The following is a 24,916-nucleotide window of genomic DNA, read 5'->3' on the forward strand; positions in this document are numbered from 1 at the left end:
GTGATTTTCACTCAGAGTCAAAATACCAAGCACAGGACATGTAATGTTGCCGAAACGTCGAGGTAAATATTACTCGTGCGTGTGTGTCAGTGTGATAAGTCCTGTGCGTGGTATTTTGACTATAACTATTTAGTCTCCGAAAAGAAGTTTCATCAAGTATTACGACCAACAGGCAACATAGGTAAATATTTTGTGGTCTTATGAACACCTAACGCCATCTATGATTATAGATTGCAACTAATTTGAGAGCAGAACTTTATGTTTCACAGCCAGGGCAAAAGCTTCTTCTCTTTTGCAGCACGCTTGCGACTCATTCTTAACATATCAATTTCACAAAAAAAATTGATGTACAAAAAACAGGTGGTTATTTCAATCAACTCCTCGCTTCAATTTATTTCGTGTAAGTACAAATTTTTTGACCATTAAGTGGCGCATATTGCGTACCTAAATAACCTTGACTTGTTATCAAAATTTGAGCTTATTTAAAACTATTCACTGGTTTAAGTTTTGTCACTAAAATTATGTAATATTCATTCAAATTCAACTAGCAACAAGAAAACAAATAAATACGTACTTTTCTCTTGTATTGCCGTCGACAATTGCCGTGTTTTTCTAAAAAAGGAAAGCTATAATTACACGTCGTATTTTAGTTGTTTGAGTTCTTTCATATATTCGTCAGCAGATTCATCCGGCCCATTAGCTCAGTTGGTTAGAGCGTCGTGCTAATAACGCGAAGGTCGCGGGTTCGATCCCCTCATGGGCCATTGTATTTTTGCATTTTTCTGTAACAAATATTGTTTAAATAATAGAAAAATCCATTTTGATCTAATTATTTCAGCTTACATAATTTATTATTACACAATATTTATTTTATATCGTATTCTTTTGCCTCTCATCTACTATAAAAAGGAACAATTTTATGAATCCACAATCTTAGTTTCAATAAACGTAATTTTAACTATTTGCCAACTTTAATCTTAGATAAGCAATGCTTTTTCATATTTATTAGATAATGAACATTGCGTACCTATACATATTTGTCTAACAACCGTACTTTGTCGCTTTACTCGAATTTGATTGTGTGTGCGTGTGTGTGAGTGTGTGTGTGTGTGTGTCTGTATATGTGCGTGTGGATATGTGTGTTAAGAAATTACTTTCAGAAGTTCCTCAATGTCCTCATAGCAGAGATATTTAATATTTAATTTCACAATGAGGGCTATCGTTTTTTGTCTCACTAGATGGCGCACTGTTGCGTGAGGTTTTTAAGTGTGGCTTTCAAAGTCTGTTATTACGGGCGTGAAAGCAAAGTTAAGATTAAAATCATATTTAATACACCTTAAAACCGTACCATAAAAATGTCGAGCATGCCACATGCATAGTCCCCGTTTTGTTCGGAAAAAAGGGAGGACAAAGGTTTCCGAAAGACAAAACTGTCTCAAAACAAAGACATTCATTGCCCCCGAACGCATATTTGCCATAATAATAATTAATAATAATAATTTCAGATATTACAAAATATTCACACAATTATTCTAATTATAAATAAACCCGCGTAGCTCACTCAAAAACTATGAGATTTGACATTTCGGAGACCTCACGCTACACTAGCGCCTCTAGCGGCGAATTCATACGCGATAGCCCTCATTGTGGCTCACTCTTTGAAAGTGTACAGTCGCCTGGATTAATAATTAGGCATTAAAACACTGTAAGATAGAGAGAAAACCTCACTCGTGTTTTAATGCCTTTCATTATGCATCATAGTTGGTATCAGTCACATAAATAACTACATACATATTATATCTCGTCGCTTAATTCTTCAGATATAAATTAACCAGGTAGTCCTTTAAGCCTACAAGACAGCATTATATCTTCGAATTAAGCGACTCATATAATATTGATCGTATGAGGGCTATCGCGTATGAATTCGCAGCTAGAGGCGCTAGTGTAGCGTGAGGTCTCCGAAATGTCAAATCTTATAGTTTTTGGGTGAGACGCGGGTTTATTTAGGTAATAATTAGAATAATTTTGTGAATATTTTGCAATATCTGAAATTAATTATGGCAAATATGCGTTCCGGGGCAATGAATGTCTGTGTTTTGATACAGTTTTGTCTTTCGGAAACCTTTGTCCTCCCTTTTTTCCGAACAAAACAGGGACTATGCAACACTGTGGCATGCTCGATATTTTTATGGTACGGTTTTAAGGTGTATTAAATATTATTTTAATCTTCACGCCCGTAATAACAGACTTTGAAAGCCATACTTAAAAACCTCACGCAACAGTGCGCCATCTAGTGAGACAAAAAACGATAGCCCTCATTACACTAGTGAAGTTCGTTTGATAATATTATACACAACAAATTGTGTCAGATATTGGTACTGGTGACTATACTTATTATATCTATCTATTTTTAGTATTTAAAAAAACAACAATCAAACACTTAAAACAAACAATTAAAACAACATCAAGAACATAGGCAACGTCAGCATAGGCTGACATAGTCACATTTGGTGTGCTAAAGCCTCGTTAAAATATCAGAAAACAACATCACAACAGCACTCTATCGCGTCGGAACCACGGCTCAAGCCCTCTCATTATGAGAGGAGGCCTGTGCCCAGCTGTGGGTCGTGTATAGGCTGAGACGATGAATGCAACTTTTGCTTATTTGATAATGTTTAGAGACTTTTAATCAATTGGATTTTTTAAAGGATTTTTAGGGCTCTAATTTTTGCAGACAAATAGCGCTGACTTTTCCTAATAAGTACAATACATAGTTATATAAAAACCGGTTAAGTGTGCGTCGGACACTGGCATAGTTGTTTGCATGTTGCATAGTTGTTAGCTTGGGACACCCCAAGCTAATTTTTGCGCCCCGGTGCCAAAGCTATAGCTGGGGGTGTCCCAGCTATAAAATTTGGATATGAAACTCGAAAACTAAAAACAGTTCATCATCATACTCCCAGCCTATATACGTCCTACTGCTGGGCACAGGCCTCCTCTCAGAATGAGAGGGCTTGGGCAGTAGTTCCCACGCAGGCCCAGTGCAGATTGGGAACTTCACACACACCATTGAATTGCTTCGCAGGTTTGTGCAGGTTTCCTCACGAAGTTTTCCTTCACCGCAAAGCTCGTGGTAAATTTCAAATGGGTTTGAACCCAGGATACTCTGCTTGAGAGGCCATAGGTCAAACCACTCGGCCACCACGGCTTAAAACTAAAAACATTGATTTTCTTATAATAAAAATGATAACAATTAAGATGGTAAGCGAGTAATTTGAATCAAAACTTTAAGTATACCCAAGCTCAATCGTGAAGGTTGCGCAAATATTCAGGATAATATTTAAGTTGTGAATTATTGATTAGTAGTTCAATGTATCCATTCCCTCATTACATTCATTACATTGCGGGCCGCAGCACTCCGCCAACAAGCAGCCAGCTGGGCGCGGGTATGCTGACGCGGCCGGCCGAGCCGCCGCGCCGCGCCAGCCTCCTGCGCCGCCTAAGGCTACTGAACCGAGGGCTACTTCGACGCCGAACAGGCCCTTGAGCACTAAAGTGGACGAGGAGGGGTTCATATTGGTGCAGAAGAAAAGCAAGGCTCGCAAGAAACCTTGTAAGAGTCTGTGTGGCTCTGCTGAACCGGATCCAGGCTCCGGGCTGAGGGCGGCCACACCGAATACGGCACTGTATGTGTCGCGTCTGCATCACACCGTCGCAGTCGCAGATGTGGTGGAATACATCCGCCGGAAGAGCGGATACACGCTGAGGGTGTTCCAGCTGCAGTCGCGCCACTACGTGCACTTCAGCTCGTTTGTGGTGCGCGTGCCGCGGCTGCTGATGGGGACCATCGCGAGTGCTGCCTTCTGGCCGAAAGACGTCGTGTTCCGGCGGTACCGGGGCACCATGCCGCAGATGAATGCGACGTCGGGGACGGTGACTCAACGGGGTCACGCCGTTTTGTCACCAAATTAGTTTTAAATATTGATTATAAATATGTATGTTAGTCTGTAAGGTATTTATTGTATGGGCCAAGTTGCCCGAAATAAATGAATTTATTATTATTATTACATAGCCACGATTTCACGATCGGAACCAGTTATAACCGCTATATTTAATATAAAAATACGACAAATCCTCACTCTACTTAGGTACTTACTACTGCTTGAAAGAAGCTCGTATCTCAAATCTATACGTAAACCAAATTGAACCTTGAAATATATTTACTAAAGTTAATTTAGCATGATTATTGATTTAAGATGCGAGGTTTTTTAAGCAGTGACGAAATGTACTACAATGGCATGCTATTCTCAAATACACGTGTAATTTGTTTTTACATCCGCAAAGGCTAAGCCAGCTTCATTGGAAAACACACCCAACTACAAACAAAATAAAGCCCACTTTGCGTGGGTTTCTCGTTAAAGGTGATTCTAAACAAATTCAACTCGCCAGCTAATAATAAATACAAGTGAAACACCGTCCATTTTACCAAGACCCCCCGCGCGCTTGACAATCTTCAACAAATACCTCAGTCAAAGGTCACATCAGGTGTTTTCTAAAATGGCCGATTTCGATCATGTTTGTAAATAATGCTTCGAACCGGTTAATACCGCTTTTATTTCTGTTTGTCGAATCAAACTACCCTTGACTTTGACACTAGTTTTTTAACAGGAAGTTCTACATATTTGTATTTAATTAGTTATTTGTTCGCAAGGTCGCAAGAATTATGCAAAGTGACTTCCCGAGGTCTCTCCTTGTTTTGTATCGTTCAAGGATTTCACGATGTATAAAGTTGTTGTGGAATTATATCGCTTCTCGACGTCATAGTCGGCTGTGGCGCCAGAATGCTGCCGTCAAAATGTTGGTACAGTCGGAAAATGCATGTGTAGCTGGTTTCAGACGAGGCATTTAATTATATATAATTTTTTCCTTCGATATTGTAAGGAAGGTCGGTAAAGTATGCGAATGAATACTTTCATCGTACATTCTAGCTAATTGGGGCAAGAACACACGTATACTATTCAGTCGATAGATTTGCGCTCCGATCCGGAGAAATGTTTCGAGGTAGATTATTTTATTTCTTTTTAGTTAAAACCTATGCCGTTAGTTCCAAGTGAAGCTAATATAAGTCAATCTAACAGGAGGTGGGTCAATTATATTTGATTTGATTACACACAGACACAGACAACGGGACAGGTAAATAAATTTTATAAAAAAATAAAACAATAAAAAAATATTATGCATTTAATATTATAACAGTATCCCATTTACATTATCTTACAATAATTACAGAGTAAGTGCAAAAATAGGCACTTTTAAAGCGAGATATTCAATCAAAACAAAACAGTCTGCTTCATACAAATTGAAGCTGTCAAAGGTATATAATGTTATTGGAGTAAAGCAAAACCAAAGACGAAATATCTTTTGACTTCATCTTGTCGGATACGGCATTATTATGGCAATAGTAAAAAAAAGATGTACCGCTTCTATTTTTTATAATATTATGCGTTTTTATCTAGAGTACAATTTCTCAATGAAATCTAAGATATTTAAAACGAAAACGTAAAAAAAAAACTAAGATTTCGTCGAGCAAATGTATACTCCCGATAAAATCGAATACACAGTAAAATTTTCTAAAAAAAATGTGTTTCGACGCTGTAATGTACCATTGCAATAAATCGGTCCTCTGCCGTTTGGGCAAAATATTTTTCGCAAATGTTTCACTTGGCAAAAGTTTCATTTCTCAAGTATCAAATTTCACCGAAACCATATTATTTTCGGAACTTTCATAAAACAAGCCTAATCTAACCTACTGTGCTCTATAAACCATAAGACAATATTCTGAGCTTTTTTTTTGTTTCGGAGAAATTTGATACTTAGGAAATGAAACATTTCCCAAATGAAACGAAGTTTTGTGCGAAACGGCAGTACACGCAATGAATCACTGTGACAGACTAGTATCATGAGGTCTGTGATACTAACGCCATCTAGCGATATTCCGCCTGTCAAGAAACCCTCCTTGCGCGGTTTTCTCGCATGTAGACACGGCTTTGTGACATAAATAATATTGAAAATAGCCTGAATGACTTCGACAAAAGTATGGTTCGGCCGTACCTTTGTTTTTGTTTTGCTCGACTTGGCGGGGGCATTGCCAAGTTCCCAGATATGCGTCATGCATTTAGCCTTGGCGATCGGAGTACCCTAGTTGTATTATTGTCCGGGTGGCAAAATGTCTTGGTCTGTAAAACGCCCTCACTGCTATAAGCCATAGCAGACGGAATGACTTGGCTGTAAAACGACTTAATGTCATAATGATTTAGTAGGTAAATGGTCTGGTCTGGTCTCGTAAATCTAGTTAATACAATCAAGACCTTACGCAATTGCGTCATTCTGCCTACTTGTGCATTTCCAGACCTAGACGTTTTGCAAACTAAGTCTTCCTGAAACTAAGACAATTTTTTAACCATGGCATTATATAGACAAGTTATTTTGCATACTTGGTCAGTGTAAACTGAGACGTTTTGAGTGCCAAGGCTAAATGCAAGTAATGCCTTCAGTACCGAACCAATATTTGTATTGATAAACAGATCTCACGAATAAATTAACACTAAATAAACACGACTTACAAAATAAACCCCATAGCGGTGTGAAATGCATGTTTCATATCTACATTACTTTGTATAGGCAATATACAAATAAGTTCAGCACATTGTTTGCCTTAAAATCAGTACAATTATTAACAAATTTATCGTCAATTTTTCAATGCTTACTATACGAAGATTTTTTGCATTGATCAAGTATTTAGGGCAGTTACAGACTAGCGTTTTGTTCTGCGCGCATACGTTGTCGTTTTTGGCATAAGCGCTTACACGCGCGCTACATTATATCGAATACGCGTGTATGCGGTCTTTCGCGCGTGTTTGGTCTAAAGGACATATTCTCGCTCGCGCTCATACGAGCTTATATGCGCGTCAACGCTCGAAGGAAACAAAACCGCACCTGTGCGCGCGTACACGCGCTTTAAAAAAGGAGATTATACGCCCTTATAAAACATTTATATCATTTATTTTCACAAAAAGTATTGCTTATAACAGCTACCACTAACGCCATCTAGCGTCGAGCGGAAGCACTAAACGGGACTGGAACTAACATCTTCCTACTGATCGGTTAAGGCTACGTTTGCACAAGATACGCGAGAATGTGTGGCGAGGATTGTGTTTTTCATGAACCAATAGAAACGTGTCATTAAATTATCTTCGCTCCACACATCTCTAGTGGAGACGCAGCCTAAGCCTCGCAATGAATATTATTCAGGGCAGATTAAGTCAGATCATATAAACATAAAGTTTGTTCAATTGTCTATGACGAGCCAGCGGTGCGTGGTGCTTTCAATCTGCTGCTGTAGCAAGGGTGTGCGTACACGCAGCTTTATTTCTAGGGAGCCACCTGCCGGCCGCCGACCATCCATCAGCTGGAAATTAAATAAAAAAATACACATATTTAATGCATTATGCTGTTTATATTTGCTTTAAAAACTTTTGAAAAGTTACTAATACGTACAGTGCATAAATATCAGATACGACTCTACTTCTAAGGCCGGAAGGACGTGTCAGATATTCATGCAAGCTTCGCTGTGGCAGATATTAATGCAGGTGACAAATTCAAAGTCAAAATATCTTTATTCAATTTAGGCTATAACAAGCACTTATGAATGTCAAAAAAAATCTACCACCTGACTTTTCACTATACTTGGGGGCTGTCTCACTACCCATTGATTAATTTTATTTGACGGATAAATGTGATGCCGTCTCCGTCTATTCAAACAAAACAAACAGAGATGGCATCACATTTATCCGTCAAATAAAATTAATCAATGGATGCCGAAACAGGGGGTAAATCATAAATTATTATTTTATTTTATCTTAATCATTGCGAGATATAACGCCATCTAGCGTGAACTAATCGCATTCAAGTTATTTGGGAGTTTTGTTCTATTTTACGGAGCTCTATGTTTTGAAGTAAAACCTTGAGTCTTAACTCCTCCAAATATATGAAATTAGACGATATAGTTGAAAACAAATAATTGAAGACCAAGTTCGTATCGTACCGTCCCTCTTACTCTCGTATTCAATAATATTAGCGTTAGCGGAACGGCAAGATACGAAGTTCAAATATTGTAATTCAATACAATTCAATTTTGTAATTTTGTAGGCCCAGATCAGAAAAGATCGAATATCAAAGAAGATCGGAAGTTGTAACTCAAGCTCGAAGTTTTTTTTTTGTGTTTATCTTACCTGGAAAGCCTCGTGTATGGTGACCTGGGTCTCCAAAGGCGCCAGTTTGACGGTGGCGGTGCCGAGTAGGGAGTCCCTCGAGAACCATCCGCTGCAACAGAGAAGGGCGTGAGCGCCGCACGAGCCGCAGCTGCGGCGCGCGCGTTACTAGGCGTCCGGGAGATGGCGTTAGTAGACTACGGGCGATCGAGTTGGTTGGTGCCCAGAGATGGCGGTAGTAGACGACCGGGAGATGGCGATAGTGGACAACTGGGAGATGCGTGAGTTGAGCGAGTTTGTACTATTTTATATTTTAGTAAAATTGCAGTGATCTTTATTGACGTTTACACACACACACGCACGGACGCGCGCGCACGCACACACACAAACCTTTGGTAGGGCTTCCGGCAATTCAGGAAAATTGATTTAAAGCGGCTAAGTCCACTCGGTCGGTGGGCAAGGTATTAGTCCATATGGGCGTGCTCGATTCCAGGGAAGGCAGTTGGCAGTTGGCAGTTTGCTGTGCAGCATCCATGAGGCTTTACAGCCAAGTACTTACCCCCTGGAATAGACTTCAAACTTGATGCCGTGCCGTTTGAACACCCGCAGGCAGGGCCGCGCGCCGCGGTGAATGGCCAGCGGGAACACGGCGTTGTATTCGGGATTATTCGTGTCTTTGACTTGCGATGTGCGGTCTGATACCGGCGCATCCTGGAATAGAGGAGAAAATATTTTTAAAACAGTCTTCAGAATTCTTTATATACACCGAAAAAGTTTTTTTATGAAAAGAAGTTATTAGTGAATTTTTGCTGGATCTTATCGCTAGCGCCATCTATGAGTATGTTTCTGAACTAAAATAGAGCAGCGCTACTTTTAGTACTTTTCTTACTTCCCTTCTTGGATCACCATAACGCCTGAACATGACAAGAGACAACGCTTAAGAGCCCCTACATCGATATATCGGTAGCTTAGTAACGAATATTATCTTATATAAACAGCCGTGAAACATTAAAAAAATATTATTGAAGAAAACGAGACCAAATCATTCCTGCAAGCATTTCTCTCACTCACTCGCGCATTTTGAATCTGACTAAATATTTTTAAATGCCAACAAATCAATATCGATTGACACTGACGCCATCTCTTGACTTGGCTATTTATAAGGTCAATTGGTGTCAAGTGTCCCATGATATTTATTTATTTATAGTGACCAACCCAATATTTATATTAAATGATATTGTAACGGATTACTCACGTCTTAAATCGAGTTTAGCTCGACATGTTTCGGGCTAATTCGTAGCCCTTCTTCATAGGAGCACGCGACTCGGCGGCTGTCGCAACACGCGCGCTACGCGCCGCCGCTCTGCTCGCGCGACTGACTCGATTAAACTTCTTCTGACTGATTCGGCTAACTCGATTTAAGACGTGAGTAATCCGTTACAATGTCATATGAGTGAGTCTCACGGTAGTTTCATGTTCAAAAACCAATAATTTAGTTTAAAATTTAATGATTTCACTTAAAATGTAGGTTTTTAAAATGTATACTTACTTGAGGATAAGGAAAATCGAATTTAACGTAAGTATCAACTTCCTTGGGATTTGGTACGTTATACGATATACCCCTCACGATAGTGAGCTCTAAGTCGTTCTCGTTAAGGTCTGTGTTGCATTGTACTACGGCGAACTGCCGTGACTCGAAGTGAACCTTGGGCGGGGCTTGATTCAAACTGAAAAGAAAAAAAATATTATTAAAATATTTGAAATTACATTTTAATTAGATTAGAGATTTACTTAGCCCACTGTTGCTGAGAGGAGGCCTGTACCCAGCAGTGGAACGTTTATAGGCTGGGAAAAAGATAGTGATGATGATGATGATGATGATTATGGTGAAATACTTATAAAATATTTTTGGAGAAGGAATAATACCAATTTTCTGTGAAACAAAATATCGCTAGATGGCGCTAGTATCGTGAAGTTTGAGGAGCGACTCCACACTTGTTTTTTTTTAGAGGGAGGAAAACTAGCAAGCGGGTCATCTGATAGGAAATTAACAATTGATCACCACTGCCTTTGAATACCAACAACTCAAGGAAAGTCACTGGTCTGTTGCCGGCCTTTATAGGATGTATAAACCCTTTGCAACCCGTGAAGTCCGCGTCTCAGCAACTCCCACGCCCTCCGGCCAGGTGGAGTGACGATCTATTTTATTTATTAATTTTTTATTCGACTGGGTGGCAAACGAGCAAGTGGGTCTCCTGATGGTAAGAGATCACCACCGCCCATAAACATCTGCAACACCAGGGTATTGCGGATGCGTTGCCAACCTAACCGATCTGCGAAAAGCTGCTGGTAGAAGCTGGATGCTTCTAGCCTCGACAGGGCGCAGCTCTCACTGGGGGCTACTATATTGCTGAATGATTGATAAACCATTTTTAAAGTCCCTTCAAACCTAGTGCTCACCTCTTGGCCACCACAATAACGTCCAAGTCCTGCTTGACGCGCACGGCGTGGTTTTCAAATCTGTTCATCTCTGCTATGTTGCCCATCGCTCGGTAGTGGTCTCGGTTTGTCTGTTCAACAATAGTTAATTATGTGACTGATACATTATGAAATGTTTTAATGCCTAATAATAATGTACAGTCGTATACATAATTTTATCTACATGCATATCATAAGTTTTCGAGTTAATTGGTTCTTTAGGCAGACATAAAACTCGATTGAATGAAATTACAAGTCGACTAATTCGATTATCGCAACCAAAGATGATTTTTGTTTTTTTAAGATGTTCGAAATTTGAATGTAATTAATGTGTCCCTTATCGGCACTATAATGTAAACAAGATGCAACCACAGATAGAAGTTTCTCAATGTAGGCCATTTGCTTATCGTCTCTGAACATATTACAGGGAAGTTATGATATGGATGTAGATAAATAACTTAATGTCATACACAGAGTTCTGTGGCCGTATTGTTTAACGCCCGAGCGCTCGTCATCGCATTCACAAATTCTTTCTAACCTCATCCAAGTCCCTGTGACAGAAGTGGTAATGAATAATGTTATGATTGCGTCCATTTCCGTCCGTTTGATTTTTTAAAAACTAAAACGACCTTTATTTTCAACCCCTGACAAAAAGAGTAGTGTTCTATATAAGTTTAACAGGTGTATCTGTGTGTCAGTCAGTAGCGTTGTAGCTTACAAATGTATAAAGCACTTTCAGTGTATTTTTCTTCTAAACAGTCTACTTTGGTCTGTGTACAATCAATAACAGAGCTATCGATACATATTGTTGTAACTTTGGCCGTATGGATATTTCTGTAGTTGACTGACTATACCATCAGCCAAAAAGCGGTCTATCAATTTTTAAACAAGTTCCTATCAAATGAATATGTCGCGAAAGTCGAACTTTCAAGTTGACAGACACACGTCTATTGGCATTATTGTTTTGTGACATGCAACCGATTATCAACTTTAGGGTGGTAGACCACATATTATGCTGATGGTACCACAGTAAAGCTCGTCAGTCACCTGGCAGAGTTTGAGTTGGCTCATCAGCTGCTGCTGTATCCTGGTGAGTACGTCGTCATCAGAGCCCGTCATTGGACTCGCGGGGGAGTCGTCGGGAGGCGTGCAGTCCTCCGCCGTCACTACGTCGAAACTATGGAAAGGTATGGAAATATATGTTTCACCATACTTAAAGAAGTGCCTTATTTCTTAAATGTTATGTCGAATGAATTGTTCAGTGGGTCAATAACTTTTTCACACCTCTCCTTCAGCAAAGTAACCTTTCCTCCCTGACGAGAGGGAGCAAAGTGCAACTTTTCTGTTCAAGGCTTTTCCAAGTGTTTTATTGCAAATGCCATTTTTCGAAGTTGATAATTGTAAAGCCACGCCATTTTCTATGCTGCTTGTTCTTTAATAATATTTTAAATTTGTTTTTCAAGTTTCTTAATGCTCGGTGTGAAAAGTTCTATGAGCCACTCGGGAGCAAAATTATTTTCATCTTGGGCGTTAACACTTGAAGCCCTCATTACGCTCAGGATTCTTCCTTAGAATCCCTCGCAGAATCCTTCGCTACATTCTGGATTAAATTTACGCCCTCGCCGTAAATACACCATTTTTCTCCCTTGTGACACAAATAACTATTTATTGATTTTGTACTTAATAAAAGTATGATTTTATGGGGTAGAAATCCACTAAAAGTTAGGGGTTATGACAGTTTTAAGGCAATTCCTTCATGGTCATGGCTCATCGCCTAAGCATCCCAATAGTATACATTCCAAACATTTTTCTAATAAAGTTGTGACGAGTAAATCTTTTCTTTCTTTCTTTTTAAGTTATGAGACAGAATAAATTACATCGAAAATACAAACTGACATGGATGCACAGAAAATCCAGAAAACCTGCTGGACTCCAGCAGTGGTGTAGGGGTTATAGCACGCAGCACGGAATGCTGAGGCCCTGGGTTCGATTCCCAGTGCTGGTCTCTTTTTCTGGTTTTTCTGTGCATCCATGTCTCAGTTTGTATTTTCAATATGGTTTCACGGGATACCCGTAAAAGTAACAAATTTGGAGTTGAAATAAAAAATACAAAAAGACTCCAAAAAAACCAATCATAGAATAAATTACACTAAAAAGTTGACTGACCCGAGGATGTGTTACATCGGAGAGAAATCGAATCGGATTACTTAACAGACAGTATATAAAAAAATGTGGGTATAGTGTTTGAAAAAAATAAAATGAGTCCTTGCGGATTTACAATGACTAATTTAAGTTTGTTGGTCCAACATCTGGTAGCTTGTTGTATTGCTCTGAGGATGAAATCTGGTTGAGTTCGAAACGCGTCAGCGTAGTGTGGTGGTGGTGATAGTCGGGTTTGTGTAATTTGTGTTTGTTCTTACAGCCCAGCGTGGAGGTGGAGCAGCTGCATGAACACACATTTGTTGCATAGACGTTTAGACGTAGCTATCATAAGGTCGCGGGCGAGCAAAGTAATTGTTTTTGTTCATTGATATGGACCTCCGCAAAGTAACGCCTGATTCAATAAGTTATTTAAAACTAACTAGATAGAAACTAACAGGAGCAGACACCGTGGCGAAATAGTTTCAAAATTAAATTTTGATTTTTGGTACAATCAGCGTAACGTGGATTACTCACGTGTGTTCAAGCTGCTTCTTAGCCTGCGGAGGCAGTGGGAGAGATTTCAGATCGACGGCAAGTCCGCCTTTTGCAGCGTCTATCACTGCGTCGAAACCTTTGGCCGCGCGGAGGTATTCCCTAGCTTGTTCTATGTTACCTGCAAAATTAGAAATAACATAAAATACAAATAAACAAAATTAAAAAGAAAAACAAGAAAAAAAACCTTTTGGTATGGAAAAAAAATCTCAAATTAGATTTTTTATTATTTTCTGGGCCCCAGTACTCGTGTTTTCAAGATGAATCCAATGACGTATCATAATAACAGAGAAACGGACATGTGTAACATACAGATATACAGATCAAACACATCTCTTCTTTTGGGATTCGCTGCAGTGTAAAGTCTGGTAATACATTTCAACGTCGATAATCTTTAAATGTTAAAATTTCATTTACAATAAATGCTTATTAATTTCCTTTCCTTTCCTTTACCATTCTTAATTATCAACATGCGTGCATAATTAACATTGCAAGCAAACAAATGCAAGCATCTATAAAGATCCGTCGCGAAGCAGGAGGAATTTAGTACAATGACCTTTCACTATGTGTCTCTGTTGCTCGCACGTAAATATTTGCCGTCGCGCTCGCACAGATGAATTTGTAAGCATGCGACGTCAAATATTCACGCGCGACACATAGTGAAAGGTCATTGTACGAAATTCCTCTGCTCCGCGACCGGACTTTAGACACTTTCGATCCGTTTCTTACTCTTTAGAACTCACCAGCCTTCTTGGCTTTGAGGGCGGCTTCCCTAAACTCTTTCTGTCGGTGCAGCAGCAACACTAGTTGTTTGTCGTATCGCGTCGCCTTCTGGGAGGCGGCTGGCTGCGCGGGCGCGGGGCGAGAAGCGGGGGCGGAGGCGGGAGCGGGCGGTGTCGGCGCCTGAAACAATACGTTGACTCACACATCCCAGCGTATATAGAATCCCACTGCTGGGCACATGCCTTCGGCTTGAGCCGTAGTTCCTTCCTGTGCGGACTGCTATGATCATATCTCTCATTAATCGCATGAGGCGATACCACCTCTAATGTTTCAGATTTAATAAGCTCTACCAGAAGCAGAGCATCAAAAATTGAGTAAGACTCATTTGAGTGTTCCCCTCCACGGAAATCTTTAGTAAAAGGCGAAAGATTTATTCGTTTTGAAGGGAAACCAGAGTAACTAAAATGGTGAAGGGCGTCCGACCCAATCAAACTAGAAAAAATCTCAACAGCGCGATGCAGGATGGTCAGCAGGGCGTGACAGCGACATCTATTGGACATTTATGGAACTAAGGGAGTTTTTTAGTTTTTTTTTACAAGCTAACTAACGGTAAAGTCGACAGGGGCAGTTCATAGTGTTTGTAGTGTTTCCTTTTTTTTCGTGGCAATAAACAATGTTTCTTTTCTCAAAAATGTCCGTAAAAGTTGACATTATTCTTTACATATCAGAAGGTGAAGTGCATAGTTTATGGTCAGCGAAAAATTAAAAAGTTAAAACGATTGCAGGCGCGCTAGCTCGACAATAATGAATTAGCGCGCCTGCAATTAGTCACATTTTTTTTTAAAGTTAAAAAGGCCATGGAAATGTTTGCACAAGTCGTATACAGCCAAGTCTAATAATGGCCGGTATCAGATATTTTGTTGGAACTCCGGACTTTTTCTATTGGGTCTGAAATAGCTTGTGGTGTTTTCGGTGGAAAAATACACCTGCAGTTTATTTTTAATGAAAAAAGGCGGGAAAGCATAAGAAAAATATTGGAATAAAATTAAATTTTATAATAGGTATATTTTGAGAAAAAATTTATTCTATTTCAGAATTATTCACCATTTTTGAGAAAAGCTTTATATTAGTCTCGGCTGGAATAGCAATTGCTGGCTTCGTATTAGTTAAACGGACTCGCAAGCTCGTCCGTTTAATACTCATACTCAGCCAGCAATTGCCTACTTCCAGGCCACGACAATAATCTACTATTCATTTCGTCTCCACGCTTCCTTACAGTCTAATCGTATCGTGTGAGAAAGATTACCAATCGAACGATGCAATCTTGATTTGTTAGATTATTTTCCCATAATCATTTTTTCTTTGCAGCAAAATTTATTTTCGCGTTTTTACACGAATTTTATTTTTACAAGCTTGGTTTTTTTCATGAAGCTTATTTTCACATTCGCGTTCTTTTTGTGTCGCATTTTTCCCCAGTCGCGTTTTTCCCCAATCCCAATCGGTACCTTCGGGCCGATGCAAAACTAACATAACCTAAACCTACCTATGAGCCGTTAAGCCTGGTTGTGTGGTTTAGTAGTGGGGTACATAAGACTCGGTGGGAAACAGGAGCTCTGTGATACCAGGGCTCCATCGACACTGTTTGTGTCGATTGGCATTGGGGAAAAATGCGACTGAAAAAAACGCGAATGTGAAAATAAGCTTCATTAAAAAAGCAGACTTGGAAATATTGCCTTCGTGTAAAAACGCTTTGCAATTGCAATTTTGGTGCAAAGAGAAAATGATTATAAGAAAATAATCTAACAAGTAAAAAAATATCTGAAAATCGCTCCATAGACGCCACGAGATGCCGACTTGGCGCCTATGGCACGATTTTCAGCCGTCGCGTTTTGCCGACTGTGGCGTTCAAAAGGTTAAAGGAATTATACGTACCCCATCAGTGGGTATAGGCCCGTACCCGGCGAGCGGGGGCAACTCGTCCACAGGCACGGGGCGGCCGGCGGCGTGCAGTTTGATGGCGTCCTGGTATTGCTTCACTATGCGGCCCATTCGACGAGCGCGCGACGAATTGCCCTGCTCCTTCGCTTTCGCCTCTTGTTCCTTGAAATTTAAATAAAACAATATAATTGTAATGTTTGTTACCTCAGTATTCGGTCATTGACCGGTATGAAAAAATTATCCAGTGCGTTCAGTAACTACTCACTCGAAGCTAATTTTGCTGAGAACTTAGCGCCATCTAGGATCGAGTTAAAGAACTACGTTTTACAAGCTTTTATTTGACTTGCTTCAAATCACTCCGGTAGTCGGATAGCCTTGAAATCTGGTATGCATAAGTATGTAGGATTTTAAAATGCGAGGAAAAATATCTTTTAACAAAATCTTATTTCCTTGTGCGGTCACGATCGTTAATTTGAGACCCACTTAAGATCGAATATCATTCATTTCGTATGACAATTTCACGAAATAGGTCTCAAATTAACGCTCGTGACCGTACATGCTTGCATAATTTTTATTTTTATTATTATGTACCTGGAAACCAGCCAGCCTCTGTCTCAAAGCTTCCTCCATGGTGGTAGCCGTGATGAGAGCCGGTGCCTCCGTCGGGGGAGGCTCTGGCGGCGATTCTAGAATGAGAATTATCGATGTTAAGGACAACTTTGATACGAGCCACGAGATGGCGCGGACGGCGGCGCAGGGATCCATTTCTCGCCGAAACAGTCAGCACTAAAGTTACACGGCAGAACGAATGAGCGGAGAAAACGATTGCCTCGCCGTTGAACAATTTTCGATACAAAACCACTAATGAATATCAATCTTTCTAAACCATGTCATGTTAATTCTCCATTTTGTCACTAGATGGCGCTAGTGCCACTAAACAAATATCGTCACTACTTTGACTAAAACTCTTATCGGAATCAGCAGCTCGCTCACATTCATTTCCTCCCCTCCCCTGTACGCAGCGACCACCATAGTAAACTGGTTCACCGCTTTCAGGCCCAACTTATACCTTTGGAAACCTAAATAAAATACTGACCAGTAGCCCCCTGAATCTGTTCCTCCCCCCTCTGCGGCCGCATCCCCGCAGCGATCATGTTCAGATCCATCTCCTCCCCTCCCCTGTCCGCAGCGACCACCAAGACAAACTGCTTCACCACCTCTAGGGGTATTTGAGATCAAACCTATACCTCTGGAAACCTAAATAAAATACTAACCAGTAGCCCCCTGCATCTGTTCCTCCCCCCTTTGCGACCGCACCCCCGCAGCGACCATGTCAGGCGTCGGCAATTCGCTCAGATCCATCTCCTCCCCTCCCCTGTACGCAGCGACCACCATGTCGAACTGTTTCACCACCTTCAAGTACTCCAAGGCTAAAGGCTTGTCGCCCGCGTGTTTTGAAGCCAAGGCAGCGGCTTTGAATTCTTGCTGACGTTCTGTTGATTTGAATAAAAAAAAAATGTTCTATAATCCCAGTTTGATAGGGCTAACACAATGAGGACTATCGTTTTTTGTCTCACTAGATGGCGCACTGTTGCGTGAGGTTTTTAAGTATGGTTTTGAAAGTCTGTTATTACGGGCGTGAAAACAAAGTTTAGATTAAAATGATATTTAATACACCTTAAAACCGTACCATAATAAATATCGAGCATGCCAGTGTTGCATAGTCCCCGTTATGTTCGGAAAAAAGGGAGGACAAAGGTTTCCGAAAGACAAAACTGTCTCATAACACAGACATTCATTGCCCCGGAACGCATATTTGCCATAATTAATTTCAGATATTGCAAAATATTCACAAAATTATTCTAATTATAAATAAACCCGCGTAGCTCGCCCAAAAGCTATGAGATTTGACATTTCGGAGACCTCACGCTACACTAGCGCCTCTAGCGGCGAATTCATACGCGATAGCCCTCATTGCTAGAAACACACAGTTAGTATCGAGAGGTCTGTTTGACGTTACAGTCCTGCTTGCGATCGGCTCATTTAGACCGCTTTCACATATAGGCGTTTTTGTCGCGCGACTGAAGCGCTCTGCACAGCGAATCCCTTCACATTGAATGAATGAATGAATGAATATTTATTCACAGAACATATGGTACATATACATAAGGTAGGTACAGTATTATTAGCGATCCGTAATATGTTCGGCCATCAGGCATGTGAAAATTAGTCTAGAAAGGAATTAACCCTTGAATTTACAAGATATGATATTAAAAAAACAGTAGATTAAAGTGTCAAAATAGCACATTTCAAGTATATTTGAAATACAATTGGGTAGAACATCATTTTAATTGTCATATTATTATGTTTTTATCATTATACTCGTAATTACAATAAATTTCAAAGTTTTATATATTTAAATGTCAGATCAAAATTTATAGCAAAAAAATTCATCAATGCTGTAAAAGCAGGCATTACATAAGAATTTGTACAATTTTGCCTTAAATTCGGTATTGGATAATGTTTTATATGTAGCAGGAATTTTAATATAAAATACAGCGGCTGTAGTACGAGTCGCGCTACTGCAGGGCGACTTGGAAGCGCTACAGTCGCGCGACAAAAACGCCTGTATGTGAAAGCGCCCTAAGTTATTTAACATTATTTATTTCGATACAAACGCGCAATTAAAAAACGCGGTGTGCAAAGGCCCTTAGCATTCTGTGTTGTGTTTGTATAATAATATCTTAAACAGCACTCATAATTTTACTCACTGAGTATGATCTGCAAGCCCTGCTGCCTGGCGGGGTTGGCCTCTACGGGGGGTGGTGGGGGCGGCTCCCGCGGCTCGGGAGTGCTGGGCTCGTGGGCACGCGGGGGCGGGGTAGGGGGGTCGTCCGGGGGGAGGGATACTGCGCGGGGGGACCTGCGGACTGTACCCGAGTTTATGAGTAACAATATCAACAAATGCATAAAATGCACCATGTTAGGCTGCGGCACCACTGAGGCGGAGACGAGCGGAGCTGAGAGACGACGTGTAGGGATCGACCAATCCCTAACACGTCTGATGATAATGAGGCGGAGACGAGATGTGAATTCAACTAATATGATTGGTCGATCCGTACACGTCTCTCAGCTCCAATCGTCTTCGCTTCAGTGGAGCCGCAGCCTTACCCGAGACGTCTATATCCACCTGAGCCGCAAGCGAGTGCTGATATCAAGCCGAGGGTAAAATGAGTTATATGACCAAGTGTTCACTCTGCTTTCTGCTCATTCTGCTTTTGGCTCTTGACACTAACGCCATCTAGCGCACATTTCGTCTGTCTAGAAATCCTCTTTTGACCAATGACTCTCCTTGAGTTGTAGGTACTCATGGGCGGTGGTGATCATTTCCCATCAGATGACCGGTACGCTCAAATACCTTCCTCTCAAAACCTCTCAAAAACCGGCCAAGTGCGAGTCGGACTCGCACACGTAGGATTCAAAAAAATAATTTTGTTTAATTTAATTATGTATTTATTTTTAAAGTGATTATACAACTAAAGATTCTGTGGATATTTCAAGCGTCTACCTGTTGCCGTTATTAATATCAAGCAAAAAACGGCAAAACAATCACATTTGTTGTATGGGAGCCTCCCTTAAATCATCATCATCATCATCATCATCATCATCCCAGCCTATATACGTCCCACTGCTGGGCACAGGCCTCCTCTCAGAACAAGAGGGCTTGGGCCGTAGTTCCCACGCGGGCCCAGTGCGGATTGGAAACTTCACACGCACCATTGAATTGCTTCGCAGGTTTGTGCAGGTTTCCTCACGATGTTTTCCTTCACCGCAAAGCTCGTGGTAAATTTCAAATGTAATTCCGCACATGAATTTCGAAAAACTCCGAGGTGCGAGCCGGGGTTTGAACCCACGACCCTCTGCTTGAGAGACGAGAGGCCACCACGGCACTAAAACGGCGGCTCCCTTAATTATTTATTTTATTCTGTTGTTGTTATAGCGGCCACAGTACATAATCTTTGAAAATCTCAAGTGTCTAACTATTACGACTCAAGAGATAGAACCCTGTGACAGACGGACAAACAGACAGACTGACAGCGGGATCTGAGTAATAGGGTTCCGTTGGCACCTTTTGGGACGGAGCCCTAAAAATCATTTTTCTCACCTGGGGCTCTCTGGTACGGAGGGCGCGGTTCTAAGCGGAGGCCGAGGGGCTTCCGGCGGCGCAGGCACGGGCTCCCCGGGCGGCGCGGCGCCGACGGCCACCGGCGGCGGGATGTCGTCGTTGCTGATGCTTTTGCCGGCCTTCGCTTGCTTCAGCAAGTCGTTTAGGGTCTTCAGGCCTCTGCCGAACCTGGAATCAGGAAGAGCCAAGTTCAGTGAAGATCAGATAGCTAAAAAGAGCGTTATTTGCCACACCAGGGGTCGGTTTCGCAGATCATTCGAAAGTGGTGTAGTACGCACACAATTAAATATAGCTCTGTGCCGTTCGGGTTTCAGACAAGCGTTTTATTTGTGTTAGCTGGTTTCTGGAATTGCGGTTTTGTTTTATTTCTCAACGCGCGTTCGGTTTAATCTAGCGCGATATAAAATTACCGCATACGCGCACCACATTACATTCAAGTCTCATCAGTTTTAATAATGCATAAGTTATGCTAAAACACAAAGCATATGGTTTTAAAATTAGCACAGATCAGCTCCCTAAAGCATACCAGGGGTTAGATACAAAACACTATGTTACGTAAGAATATCCCACTACTCTGCATCATGTCACGACCGTAATAGGACCGTGTCAGGAACGGAATGTCAAACACACATGACACGCGACGGCGACCGTTGCCTGGTTACGAAACGTGCTAATGAGTAGTGTCAGTCCCAAACTTAGCAATACATAGAAAATTGTTAATGTCTGCCACGTGATTTTAATTTAATGATAGTTTTATATTTTCAAGTTATTATGTGGGCCGATCCCGGCGGCACTGCAATGCCGGGCCGACCCGTGACGGGAGTGGAGCGAGCCCCGAACATCCCGTCGAGATACAAAAATCAGTTTAATATACTGGTCCCTCAGTGAGGGAACTTTCAGATATTAAGCTGAAAAGAACAGATACTACACTTTGATCTTAGCCAAAAGGCCGAGAAGCGATAACCAAGGAGGGGTCTCGAAAAGTTGTCATTAAACCAGGAAAAATCTTAACAGCGCGATGTAGGATGGGGACTGAGTTTGATAGCGACATCTAGCGGCACATTGTGAAACTAATACTTCAAGTGATTACATACAAGTATTTAGATGGAGCTACTGCACTGATACGGTAACTGAATTCACCAGTTATATGGTTTACGAATGGAGCTAGTGCCTTGAACGCATATAAGCGTTTTGCTGTCACTCAGTGCCTCGAACGCTATTGTGAGTTCATATAACTAAATAGGTACAGTAATGTAAAATCACTATGAACACTATTTAAAGGCACTTGGTGAACGTGTAGTGAATGCTTATATATGTGTTTGAAGCATCTGGCAAAAGATCGAACCCCAATAGTGTGTCCAGTATAGGCTCCTGAATATAGGGACGTCCCGCGCAAATCGTGACGCCTAGCAACAATACTCCCCCCTAGCTTTGTTCTTCTCAGCGACCATGTAGTTAAGTGATCCTGTCCTGCAGCAGGCTGACGGTACTAATTAATTGTGCATGATAGAACTCACCTCCTGGCGCGACTACTCTCCCCACTGGCCTTCGCGTTTCTCTCAGCGACGGTGTAGTTAGTGATTCTGTCCTGCAGCAGACTGATGGTGCTGCTGTCAGTGCTGGCGGGCGGCGGGGGCGCAGCGCGGGGCCCGGGGGGCGCGGGGGCCGCCTCGTCCAACCCCAGCTCGTTTAGCTCGCTGAGAAGCTCTGGGTCGTCTTCATCAGCTGAAGTTTAATTTGTGACATTGTACTACGCTAGTTGACGCGGGTTGCACGGAGCGGGCGGGCGCCTATTGGCTAATAGTATGAGCAGCGCCAACCAGGCCGCTACCGGCGCAAATCCGATACTCAATTCAACGAAATTATTAGAGCCGTTTCCGATATCCCCAAAATAAATAAATATACAAATAAATAAACATTCTTTCAAAGATAACATAAAAACTATATTTGATTTAAGTGGGCACATTTTTGTTCACACGGTAGAAAATTCTGTTACATTTATCTAGCAGAAGTACAGGATTTCTTAAAAAATGATCGAAAATGTTATCAAATTATACAGCCCATTCATAAAAAAGTGTGAACACGAAAATGAAAGTGGTTGAAACTTGAAACACTTGAATAATGAATGACCCTCCTTTCACACAAAATAGGCGTACATAGACGTCGAGTTGCGGAGAACAGCCCGCTTACACCTATAACCTAAGATTACATGAGCCTACCTGAGACATCTTCATCCGAAGGCACATCTTGCAAGCTCGCGGCTATCATGGCATCCAGTTTGGCAGCTAGCACTGGCACAGGCTTCCTGGGTCGCTGCCGTGCGCTGCCGCCGATGGCAGCCAGTTCAGCCTCCAGGTCAATGTCATCGTCCGACATGTCCATTGGCTCATCGTCATCATCCACATCAGGCATGTCTAGGAGGCCAAACTTAGAAAGAAAAAAGAAATTTAACTATGACATTAGAAAAAAATTATCTCATCATCAAACTCACGGATTCAGAAGGCGTAACTTCTATAAACTTAAATCATTTAATTATTGGGATGCACCAAAAAAAATAACCTATAGTTTTTATTTTATTTTTGGAAAGAATAGGATATTTTAAGATACCATTTACGAAATACGCTGGATGACGTCACAGTGAGACAGCCACATTCCATTGCCTAGAAAAATTCAGGTTGTACATAACATAATCTGTGGCATCACAATTTGACAATAATTCAAGCATGGCTTAGGGTCCTAAATGAACCATGACAAATTCCTATGTTTGTTTAATGATGTGATAGTAAATAGATATTTTTTTTTAAATCTGGTATTTAAATTCTTTTATATTTACTTGTAACATAGTAATTTAATAATTTAATTTGTAAAAATACATTGGAAATACTCGTATACATTTCGGACTTTACGATAAATGACAACTGTTTAAAGCCAGGTGCGCATCATGTGATTAAAGTTCTATCTTTTGTCACTCTTTGCTATTATAAGCAGGACAGCAACATTTCAAACTGTCAATTTGCTTAAGAGTGTAGACCTGCTTTATAACTGCCTTTGTGACGAGACACTGCAGGGGTCAAATGAGGGTCATTACTTACTTTTATTTAATTCAGTTTATCACATTTTTGGAATCTGATTTCTGAAAACGCTTCACAAAGCCTATTTCTCCAAATGGTTTTCGATTTATTATATGTTGTCAAAAATTGGGACATCCCAATTTGATTTAATGTGATTTTTTTGAATAAATATTTATTGTGTCATTAATAATAGCTCAACTATACAAGTTGTTAATTCAATAACTGAAAACCTGAAATTCATTTTATACTGTGTCCAGTCTAAAAGTTACAAGCGCAATATAATCGCATATGTCTTGGTGAATTGTAGATTTAAATATTTTGCACTATTAATGGTATTTGTAAAATTATGGATAATACTAGGTAACTTAAGTAAATAAAAATACCTAGTTGTTGCCTGTTCAACTCAATGGTCAGTATATTGATTAACAACTTTTATGAAAGCAGAGAAAGCGAAATAGCTACTTAACATGTTGAACGCCATGGCGGACATTGTGTGTCCATCAGCATATATATTTCAGCATGTATATTTCTGCTGGGGCCAGACCATAAATCGAGAATCATCTAAAAAACGTTAGGGTGCCTTTTTTGCAAATATTAACAAGATGTAACTTAAAAATTATAGGCCACTTACAGAAACAGGCCGCCTGTGATAACACCCAACCATCATTCTTAGCACGGGGGTCCGCGCGGGTCACACGTCACACCATGTCTGCCGCGGCCCACTGGACTACGCATGGGTTTTAGGCTGGCGTTCAACGTGTTAAAATGTTTCATTAAAGTAAATATTTACATTAATTTCAAATACATAACAGTAAATCACAACTTAATTTAAAGATCTTTATATGAATGAGAATACTGTTATGATTATGAATTAACTAAGATACCAAACAAACATCGAACAATGCAGCCTTTGTACGGGAAGTTTCTGTACTTGACAAAGCATTGTAATTGGACTCTAATAAGACCTTTACTGCTAACAAATCTAGATTGAAACTACAATTTCTAAAAATAAAGATGTTGCTTTGATCCTTAATAGTCCTATTGTCGCAATAAACTGTTATAAAACGTATAATCCGAAGGACAAACAATTTTCAATGACTCACCTGCGCCAAGTTGGTTTTCTTGCCGGAACTAGGTTTCTGGGGTTTCCGAAACATTTTTGCTTACAACAAATACGATTTACAAGTTGAGTGTGCTAATGTTAAAAGATTTCTCTTTGTTCTTGAAGTCCTATTAGCTTATTTTTCTTGAGATTTTGAAACGGAAAAATACGTATGACGGACGTCTGACCGTGTTCTGTCAAATTAACACTTTTGACAGTTTTGACATCAATAAGAAATGCTCAAAAACTAAGGTAAAGATTAAATTTTTTACAAAAATTCATATTGAAATGTACATGTTCATTCCACTATAAAAATATGACCAATCATGAAAAAATATATGTTATTCTAAATCAAGACAAATGGATCACAAACAACATTCCACACTTGCATACAGGAAAGAGCTCATTCTGAACATTCTAATTTTTTATTTGATTTTTTTTTCATTTAATAATT

The 24,916-nt window shown here is 40.5% G+C and overlaps 1 protein-coding gene and 3 non-coding genes across 4 annotated transcripts; 1 reads left to right on the top strand and 3 right to left on the bottom strand.

The window, feature by feature from the left end:
• The first annotated feature begins 690 nt into the window (after positions 1 to 690).
• TRNAI-AAU (transfer RNA isoleucine (anticodon AAU)) lies at positions 691 to 764 on the top strand. Its single transcript has one exon. It is a non-coding gene; the product is annotated as a tRNA-Ile (tRNA).
• A 4,463-nt stretch (positions 765 to 5,227) lies between these two features.
• LOC141426390 (coiled-coil and C2 domain-containing protein 1-like) lies at positions 5,228 to 24,679 on the bottom strand. The gene is given in 17 exon segments (XM_074085258.1): positions 5,228 to 7,468; positions 8,292 to 8,382; positions 8,830 to 8,981; positions 9,820 to 9,997; positions 10,731 to 10,840; positions 11,796 to 11,925; positions 13,425 to 13,563; positions 14,186 to 14,345; positions 16,098 to 16,265; positions 16,695 to 16,789; positions 17,378 to 17,596; positions 18,875 to 19,033; positions 20,269 to 20,353; positions 20,355 to 20,457; positions 21,807 to 22,014; positions 22,509 to 22,716; positions 24,464 to 24,679. Coding segments are annotated over 17 exon segments (2,379 nt in total). The 5' UTR covers positions 24,518 to 24,679; the 3' UTR covers positions 5,228 to 7,348.
• Positions 14,508 to 14,624, bottom strand: LOC141426949 (U5 spliceosomal RNA). The gene has a single exon (XR_012451284.1). It is a non-coding gene; the product is annotated as a U5 spliceosomal RNA (small nuclear RNA).
• Positions 21,058 to 21,250, bottom strand: LOC141426951 (U2 spliceosomal RNA). Its single transcript, XR_012451286.1, has one exon. It is a non-coding gene; the product is annotated as a U2 spliceosomal RNA (small nuclear RNA).
• Positions 24,680 to 24,916: the final 237 nt, after the last annotated feature.

This window comes from Choristoneura fumiferana, chromosome 3, assembly GCF_025370935.1.
Source record: "Choristoneura fumiferana chromosome 3, NRCan_CFum_1, whole genome shotgun sequence".
Lineage (NCBI taxonomy): Eukaryota > Metazoa > Arthropoda > Insecta > Lepidoptera > Tortricidae > Choristoneura > Choristoneura fumiferana.